Raw genomic sequence first — 10,485 nt, forward strand, 5'->3', positions numbered from 1 at the left:
TTTTTTTTTTGTTAATCCTCATGGCCTGGTGCACAAAATTTGTGCACAGGTAGGGTCTTTAGGCCTGGCTGGCGATCAGGGCTGATCTGTGGGGCGACCAGTGGGGCGATCAGGGAGGCCGGCCCTGTCTGCTTACCGGCCAGCCCCACCCCCCACTGCCGCCAGTCACCTCCGTCTGTGGGGCAACCAGTGGGGCTATTGGGGTGATCCCACTGGCACCCACTTTAGCCAGCCTGGCACCGCCTGCTCTCCAGCCCTGCCCCCCACCGCTGCTGATCGCCTCCCTCTGTGGGGCAACTGGCGGGGTGACTGGGGGCCCCCAATGGCACCCGCCTTGGCTGGCCTATGGCCTGCAAGCTGGGGGAAGCTCCTGTGTTGAGCATCTGCCCCTGGTGGTCAGTGCACATCATAGCAACTGGTTATTCTGTCGGTCGTTCAGTTGATTTGCATATTAGGCTTTTATTATATAGGATAATTATGTAATAAATATGTTTAGCAGACTTTCTTTTTGGTTTTTATTTGTTTGTTAATCTTCACCTGAAGATATTTTTCCATTGATTTTTAGAGAGAGTGGAAGGGAGGGGGAGAGAGAGAAACATCGATGTGAGAGAGAGAGACCTGTCCAGGGCTGGGGATCAAGCCTGCAACTAAACCAGTATCAAACCCGGGACCCTTCAGTCCCTGGGCTGAGGCTCTACCCACTGAGCACAATCAGCTAGGGCTAGCAGACTTTATTTCTATATAGAAATTCTGACATCAGGAATGAAATAAACAGTTATTATGTTTAAAAGTTAAAAGACTAGGAATAGATTTTAAAATAGCCATAAGGTATACAAAACTAGAACCTTTAGTCAATAATTACTATCATGTGAAGATTTTTAAATATTTTGCTGACAAGGGCGTGGAAGGAAGAATAAACAAGTCTCAAGAAAGGAGGTGTATTACATAATATGATTTGTTTTTTTATAATTAGTGAGGGAAATAGGAGAGCAAGACATTTGACACTTGATCAAATTAGATAATTTTATAGTAGAAACAAATACCTTTTGCTTCTTTACTCCCTACTGCTTTACACATTTACATGTCAGTTCTAGTATGAAACCAAACACACACACACACACACACACACACACACACACACACACCGTGCATGTATTTTAATCATTTCCAGATGGACGTTTTATGACTCAAAAAGCTTTCTTCATCATGCTGTTTGATTCAGTAGGATAGAAAATATTTTACTTCAGAAATTTAGCAGATTTCAATAGTAAAACAGATACTTTCTCTTTTATTTTTAGGAGGGGAGTATGTGGCACTATAACTGTACCACATATGAATGTGTCAAGACTGATGAAGGAACAATGATTCTGAACTACAGTATGGTCTGCCCCCCTTTTAATGAGACTGAATGCAAAATGGTTTGTACTTTGTTATATTTAAGAACATTTAGTATTAAATGGAATTTAGAAAATAGTGTTTTTTCCAAGGTCATACATACATTGTAGCTTATTTATTTTGATGAATGTTTTATTTTCATGTATACATAAAGGCTCTATTATATATCCTCAGTTTTCCATTTTGAATTATATATGATATTCCAAATAATTTTCACTCTCCCTGAATACACATTATGCTATTTCTGGGTTTTTAATATGTAGATAAAGGATTATTGAAAAATCATTTGATCATCTAGCCTCTTTCTCAATATGGATCAATAAACGAATCAATCAGAGCTTGAATGATTTTCTCTTTCTTAAACACACAGCCAGATTTATGATGTAATGTACTTTTTAATGCATGCTGGCCTGAGTGAAATTTGTCTTAGCTCCTCTGAGCACAGGCCACTGTAGAACTGAGCACGTGTCATAGCTGGTCCTTCAGTTTTGTTCTCCCAATTCCTTATTCTCTCAGATTTTTAAAAGTGATACAATTTTTCCGCCTTTTTATTACTAACTTTGAAGGTTGCTGGAACAACTTCCTATTCCATGTGAAAGTAATACAATTTTTAAAAAAGATTATCTGTAGCTTTAATTATTTAATAGGTAATAATCCCTAGTGAAAAGTAAGCTTTGCTCTGTTGTGGGGGGCAATATTTTCTAAGTGTAGAGAAATAACAGTCTCATTAATTTTTTTCAAAATGTCCTTTTTTAGTAATGACGGATAACTCGCTAGCTGGCAAGGTAGATCAAATATGTACTAAAGCAATAGAATTTCAGGTCTGGAAAGAATCTTAGACACCATCTTAATTCACAGATTTTAAAATTTGAATTGTAATTATCAAGTTGCTGAAAGCAACTAGAAACTTACTGTAATAATTCTAAAAGATAATAAAATTTTCTTAATTTATCCTTAGGCAGAAGCCATTCTGGAGTAGAGATTTTTTTTAAATAGCAAAATATTAAAGAAAAAGATACACCATTTTAACATTCGACTATATCAGAAATTCAGTCTAGTCTTATAGAGTAGCTTATATTCTTTTGTAGAGTTGAAAAATATAATGGCCTCTACTGGTAAGACTTTTTTTATTTAAAAATTTGGGCTGATGCCATGTTGGTCTCAGCCCTTCTGCCAGCAGATATAATAATAAATCTATAATTCTTAAAAAACTAAAGTTTTGTAGTGTTCTTTTAAGGAAGTTAATCTTTTTACACTTTCGTATTATGAATAAAGAAATAACAATGTTTTAAATATATGCTCCTACATTTTTTACAAAAGGAATTCTTATTAGTAGTTAAATTCCAATCGTTTTCACTTAATAAAAATATCGAGAGAGTTAGTTTTCCATTTCTAGTCCAAGAGGAAATAAACAAACACTGTGAGTTTTGACTTTCTCCTCTCTTCCTAGAATGAAGGAGTTGTAAAGCTTTATAATGAAGGCTGTTGCAAGATCTGTAAGTGAAGACATATTACATTGATTAATTTGATAGATTACTTTTAATTGTCCTAGGATTTCTCTTGTAAAATTCAGTTCTTATACACGTGGAGGGAAACAAATTGTATGATGCATATTAAATATTTTTGTGTCGTGGCTGATTATTTTGTAATTTAGTCTTCATTGAGTAACGTGTTTCTCTAAATTTTAACTTAAATATTAGAAATTTCTTTATTGTTGCATTTCCCCAAAGGTATTGTGTAGGACTTTAATGGGTTTAAGTTTAAAAGTGCTCTATGGTCAGATTTACTTGGAACATGCGGAACTATGCAATAGTAAGTAGGCTATGATGAGAAGGTCATTGTGACTCCAATAAGGGCAAAGTGCAGTATTTCCCAAACCTATTGGGACAAGTCTATGGTTCTGTATGATACATTTGAGAAATGCAATTTAATGAGTACATTTAAATCCTATATGTAAAACTTCCCAATAATTGTTTTGATAAAGGTATGTACACACAATATTAGTTCAAATGATAAGGTTTATTTCATAGTAATTTTTAAAAAATATATTTTTATTGATTTCAGAGAGGAAGGGAGACAGAGAGAGAGAGATAGAAACATCAATGATAAAAGAGAATCATTGATCAGCTGCCTCCTACACACCTTATCTTGGGGATCAAGCTACAACCGGGGCATGTGCTCTGGAATTGAATCATGACCTCCAGGTCCATAGGTCAACGCTCAACCACTGAGCCACGCCAGCTGGGGTTCATATAGTAATTTTTAATGATTTTAAGCACTGAAATAGAATAGAGAGGTATTAATGCAGCCATTTTTTCTTTTCTTTTTTTCTTTTTAAAGTGTTTATGACTTTCTCAAGATAAAAACAGGAGTTTTAGGCTAGAATGGCAGTTTTTATTTACATGGTATGTAAATCTGACACACACAAACCACAACAAAAAGAGTTCAACATAAGATGGCCTGACATCTAATGTGATATTGTATTCGTTTGCTAATGCTGTTATAACCAAGTGCCACAAGCTGGGTGACTTAGACATGTATCATCTCACAGTTCTGGAGGTTAGGAGTGCAAAATACAGAGGTCCATGGGTTGGTTCCTTCTGAGGACTTGAGGGGAAGATCTGCTGCAGGCCTCTCTTCTTAGCCTGTAGAGGCCTGTCTTCATGTTCATGCTGGGTTCTTCTTGTATGTGTATCTTTCTCTAAATCCCCCCTTTTTATAAGGACATGAGTCAGATTGGATTGGGGCCTCCCCTAATGACCTCATTTTCACTTGATTACCTCTGTAAAGACCCCATCTCTAAGTAAGGTCATTTTTGAGGCTCATAGGGATATTTCAACCCATAATAGCTTTTATTGCTGGGACTTTTGTAAATAGGATAATGCCACTTACACATTCTTAATTACTGGGCTCTTAGACACACACTAATTAAATTTTTTTTCTGTTAGAAAATAAGTAGTTTTTAATTCAGTATTTTATGAATTGTATGTAAACTAATGTATATCCAGTAGTCATTGTATCAGGAACCCAAGGAATGAAATTAGGCTCCAGAATCTGAGGAAGTTTATATTTTTTATGATTTCACTTCTTTTTCCTCGGCTTCTTCAGTCTAGACTCTTCTTTAGGTATGAGATATGAGTAGAATCATGAGCAAATGTGAAGAACCTGGATTCTGTAACTCCATGCTAATTATTAGAGAAGTGAATGTTATCTGATGGTAGATAGGAGATCTGTGTGACTGACCGTATTAGTACTATTTATTGCCTGTCACACATAGACACTCTAGTAAGCCCAATGCAGACCAGTACTACAACTAATCTTCCTATGTTCTGAGAGCTAGATGGGAAGATAGGGATGGCTCCTCCTATAGAAAAGAAAATGAAAGTCAGAAAAGTTGATCACACTCCTCAGTAATAGAGTAAGGGCTGTCTAATGCCTGGTCCCGGGGCTTTTCAATTCTGCTAAGCTCTTTGAAGCTGCAGAATAGTAAAAAGTCACCTCAGTTTTTCCTATCTGATGAGTAAGGACTTGTAAGGAAGTTTCAGCTTTGGTATCAGAGAACCCTTGTCTGCAGTCTTTGCTTTTGTGTGACCAGGCTAACCAGGGAGACTGTGGGTATTGGATACTATCACAGGTGCTGTGCTAGACAAAATGTGTTACAATAAAGTCTCTGAGAATGAATAGGAATGCTTCTTTGTACAAACAAATTTATGCTGTCTAACTAAATTGATGCTGTCCCAATTTCATTCATCAAATTAACTGACTTATCAAACCAATTTTTAGTGAGTGCCTACCACACACCTGACAGTCTTTTAGCTCTGGCACTGTGATAGTGAATGAAACAGTATCTGTATGCATGGTGCATATTATCAAGAAGTGGAAGAAACAATGAACACATAAATATATATTATTATGTCAGGTTGTGATGAGTGATGTAAAGAAAAATAGTGCAGAATAAAAGGGATAGAGAGTGAAGGGAACAGGGTTTCTAACTTAAGTGAGTGGTTAAAGAAGGCCTCTGTAATGAAGTGTCATTTGAATGGAGACTGAATGTCCGCCAGAAGAATGAAGAGTGTTGAAAGCAAAGGAAATAAAAGGTGTGGCTATAGCACAGGGATGAAAGTGATAGAAAGAAGAGGGTAAGGTACCTTACAGGTGATGTTAAAGATGTTTTCTTTCTAAACAATTATTCTTAAACTTGCATGAAGTAACGACTGAGTGAAAGCACTATAAGGTACAAACAGCCTGCCCTCTGTCCCCAACACTGAGCCTTGGGTCACACTGTAGGTGGGAGATCAGGGAAAGGAGAAAGAACAAGCATAGGAGGTAGAGGAGGAGCCACAAATGAGTTGAGAGGAAAACCAAAGTGGCTGTTCTAGAAGCCAAGTGTAGAGAGTGTATCAAGAAGAAGAGAGTGATGGACTGGGTCAAATACTACTGGGAAGTCAAATAGAATGAGAACTGAGATGTGACCTTGATTTTAGCAATTTAAAGGTCAATGGTGACCTTGAGGAGGACAGTTTAATTTCAGGTAATCTTTACTTGAACCAGCATAGCTTAGCTCTGATATAGTTTACATGTTGGGATTTCACAGAAGTATTTAATTAAAAAATAATTTTGTGACTAAAACCATTTGAAAACTGGATATCTACACCCAGCCTTTTGCAAACAAGATAAATCATCAGAATGACAAAACAACTTAGTATCAGAGCAAAAAAATCTTGGACTTTTGCAGCCTGATTCAGAGTTATATCTACTACATACAGCATGAAATAAATATTCTTGGTGTATTGCCAAGTGATAATCCATCACCCACACAGAGGCATATTAATATGTCATTAATTAATAGAAAGTGTTTTCATTTGAACTCCTAAGAGATCATTTCAGAACCATCAAATCAAATTAGCATCACTTATCCATACATTTAATCATGGTTGATAAATAGTTCAATTTATGCTTGATATTTTATTAATATACATTAGGATAATGTGGTTTTAAATCTATTAGTTTTTAATTTCAAAATAAATTTATGTATACTAGTATATGTATAGATGCCTTAATTATTTATGTGTATATTTACTTTTAGATACCATCTAATAAACATTTTATCTATCTATTTATCTACATACCACACAGAGGTTGGTACATATTATACTGTTAGCTTTACTGTATGTGTAGAATATTTTTGATTTGTGAGTATGGTAATTATTCTGACAATAAGGTAAAGAGAAGTATGAAGCTAGAAAATATAAGAGATAATCTATTTAGAGGGTGAAAATAAATACTGAACATAAAATATGAGGGAAATTTTAAATATTTCTTAATATAGGAATATATTTTATGTAAACATCAATTTTCAATATATTATTTTAATGGAATTAAGAAACAATTTGGCATGAGCCTTTTAATGAATAAATACATTCTCTATTTTATCAGGTAAACGAGAAGAAAGAATATGCCAGAAAGTGATTATTAAATCAGTTATAAGGAAACAGGACTGTATAAGTCAAAGCTCTGTAAGTGGAAAAATATCATTTGTTACATAAAGGTCATGTGTCTTTCCAAAGTATATGTATCACAGCACTAATAAGTTTGTAAGCCAACAAAATGCTAACACAATATTTAGCTTTGAGATTATTCTTAAATTCTAATATTAAAATGTTTTGTGAAGAAGTGTGAATTATTCTTAGCATAAGTAGTCAAAAGTTCTGAAGTGAAAACAGCAATCCAGATATGGAAATTGAATCTAAATATATTTGACTACATATTTTCTTAACTATGCAATTTTACTCAGCAAAAATAGTCCTGGTTCTAACTTTACCTCCTTTAATATGACCCATACAATCCCACAGTCTACTTGAGCCATGCTATAATATGGGTTACAATAGACTCATTAGATTATGACCAATATATTGCAGGCACCTGTCTAGTTATGTGAGCATGTTTCATACTTTATGTCAGCATTGCTGTCCTAGGCATCACCATGGAACTAAGTTACTAAATTTCAACCTGGTATGTTTTGCAACCTTTTAACATAGAGAAGCTTGAGAGTAAAGTGATAAGAAAGCCTTGCTTTCATTTGACTTAGTAAAGTCAAGTAACCAGATTTTGAAATTTAAAGAGTTTTTTTCTCATCATCTCTCCTTACAGATAAATGTTGCTTCTTGTGATGGAAAGTGCCCATCCGCCACCATATATAACATCAACATTGAGAGCCACCTAAGATTCTGTAAGTGTTGTCGTGAGAATGGAGTGCGGAATCTGACTGTGCCCCTGTATTGTTCGGGAAATGGCACCGAGATCATGTACACGCTCCAGGAACCTATAGACTGCACATGCCAGTGGAATTAGACGTGTGGATTCCAGAACTCTATGCAACATCACCGATCAAATGGAGTTAACTTTCAGCACTGTTATTTAGGCACTGGGCAGATTTATACTGTTTACTGATAATGTACTTTTCAGACTATTGGGATATAGCAATTAACAAAAATACACACAATTCCCATGGAAAATTAGATGTATTAATTTACTCAATTTTAGAGAAGTAAATTATTTTAAGTTGTTCAGCTGGAATACTATACATATTATTGCAACATGCTAAAAACCTGAGATATGCTCATTAAGCAGGTTATTTTGCAGAATTCTTAAAGTTTCATTCAATAGTCATTTTTTGATATTCTGGTAAATGTAATCAGTTAAAATTGGTATCTGGATAGTCATAAAGGGTGGTATGCCTAGAGACAGATCATAGAACTATAGGATTTTAGAATTTTAAAAACTTGAATAGATATTAGGGGTATTACTACAAATCCCCCTCATTTTGCAGGTCTAGCAGATAACCAGAGAAGCTGGTGACTTGTACAAATTAATTCAGTACAACAATATATTGAATTCATGTTAATAGTTAAGTCTAGATATTTAATATTCCAGTCCTATGTTCTTTTCTTTTGGATGGTACAGTAAGATGTCTATCACAGAATCTTTCATTCTTAAAGAGTTAGCCTTGCATAGGATTAAGAATTTTAAATTCAATGCCTTTATAAAAAAAAAGAAACACAATGCCACACATTCATATGTATATACATACATTTAATAGTTATTCCAATAATAAGGAATGGGGAAATGTAGCATCAGTTCCTAAATAGAGGAGGGATATCTTGGCCTTTTATTTTTTTATACCATTAAAACTATTATTAAATATGTTGTCACTACTTAACATTTAGTTAGCTATTTACTATCTCATGCACATCTGATTTTTGAGATGTATTTGCATACTATTGAAGTTACATGCTTTTTGCTTTTCATGCTGCTGCTTTGCCAATGAAGAATGAGATAAAATTATTTGAATGTATTAATAATTCTATAACAGAATGCTGCACTTCTTACATACAGATTATTGACATATGCAAGGAATATATCCTGAGATCTTTGCAAATGTCAAAATTCTTTGACATTTATAGTACATAATTGTCTGAGTTTCCTTGTATGTAAAAAGGAGAGAATGCTCTACTTGGTATTATTATCGTGAGGACCTAATGAAGTCAGACATCAACAGGAGAACAGTAAAGTTGCATTGAAAAGCAGATGCGGGGCCTGATCATCTAGGCTCAGATATGAGCTAGGTGATTTCTTTGGTTTTGAGATCATGCTTCCCCCCAAAATTGCAACTTATTAGATATTTTGGATCTCCAGGGTTACTTAGAAATGGGTGAAAGAATGAAATGAACATCTACAAAGTCCCAGTGTCTACTGTATATAAAAGTTGATTTTATCTTATTTGTACTTAATATAAGTGTTTCATCTAGATGTTAACATTTCAATATTCTTTGACCCCTATTAATATATAGACCGAATCAAATGCTTTTGGTTAAAATAAATTAACATTTTGCTTAAGAAAAACTGTTATGTACCTCAAATGAACACATAATACTGTATACTGTCTACCACACATTTTTTTTTATTTTCATGCTCTATAAAATATTTATTAAATTAAAAACAAGTCATCTTTAAACCTATTTGTGGGAAAAGGGGCACCATTCTCCTAGAACTTTATAAACATTCTCAAATACAGGAAAAATATATTGAGCACCTGCTACCAGTATGTGCCAGACACATTCTAAGCTCTGAAGGACACAGGCAAAACAATAAATACACAGTGCTCATACTCACACAACTTACAGTCTAGTAAGAAAGTAGGCATTTGATAGATAAACAGCTATGAGAAAGACAGACCAAAACTTTTTGGAATGTAGTATATGATAAAGGTGGCCCTCAAATCAGCAGAGGAATACAAATGAACTTTCCATAAATGGTGTTGAAACAAATGTATTGTAACTTGGACAGAGAGAAATTAGGATTCATACATCCACTGACATCAGGTTAAATTCTAAACCTATCAGAGGTTTAAATGTGAAAAAGGAAAAAGAGGGTAGAAGTTCTAAAGAAAATTGGAGTAATTCATTATAACCTTAGAGTGGGGAGATCCATTCTAATTCTGACTCAATATCCAGAAGCCCAAAAGAAAGGATTGATAAGTTTAATAAGAAAACTAAAAACAGACAACAAATTCTATCATGACCAAAAATGTCACAGAATTGAAAGAAAATGTAAAACAAAAGCATAGTATTTGCAATGTATCACTGATAAAGGCTAATTTTCCTATATATAAAGATCTCCTAAAAAATTAATAACCTAAATCCTTTAACAATGAAAAGATAACAATAATTTTAATAAAAGCATTTCAAATTTAATCTACACTGAAATGCAATTTCTCACCTAGTCACAATTCAGAAATTTAATTATACTTTTATATTATTTAAGGCTTTGAGAAAACAAGCACTTTCATATGTCATTGGTGATTACACCAAGCAGTAGAAATTCTGAGAATTTTTCAATGTCTATTAAATTTTAGAGGTGGTTTTTTGGTTTGACCAAGCTATCTAGGATAAATATCTAGACAAACAACTATACAAACACAAAACACCACTCATACAAGGTTAGTCATTGTAGTATTGTTTGTGATACAAAAGATTGGAACAAACATGAGTAGAATAAATTATGTGAATCCACATAATGTAATACTATGCA

The 10,485-nt window shown here is 34.2% G+C and overlaps 1 protein-coding gene across 1 annotated transcript in view; it reads left to right on the forward strand.

Moving 5' to 3' along the window:
* Positions 1-9,816, forward strand: part of OTOGL (otogelin-like) — a 145,021-nt gene extending 135,205 nt beyond the window's left edge. Inside the window, exons 54-57 of the mRNA XM_014531634.1 lie at positions 1,299-1,418; positions 2,846-2,891; positions 6,832-6,911; positions 7,546-9,816. Coding sequence (XP_014387120.1) covers positions 1,299-1,418; positions 2,846-2,891; positions 6,832-6,911; positions 7,546-7,746 — 447 coding nt within the window. The 3' untranslated portion in view covers positions 7,747-9,816. The remainder of the gene's footprint in view (positions 1-1,298; positions 1,419-2,845; positions 2,892-6,831; positions 6,912-7,545) is intronic.
* The last annotated feature ends 669 nt before the right edge of the window (positions 9,817-10,485 follow it).

Source organism: Myotis brandtii, unplaced genomic scaffold (assembly GCF_000412655.1).
Source record: "Myotis brandtii unplaced genomic scaffold, ASM41265v1 scaffold82, whole genome shotgun sequence".
In the NCBI taxonomy this organism is placed as follows: Eukaryota; Metazoa; Chordata; class Mammalia; order Chiroptera; family Vespertilionidae; genus Myotis; species Myotis brandtii.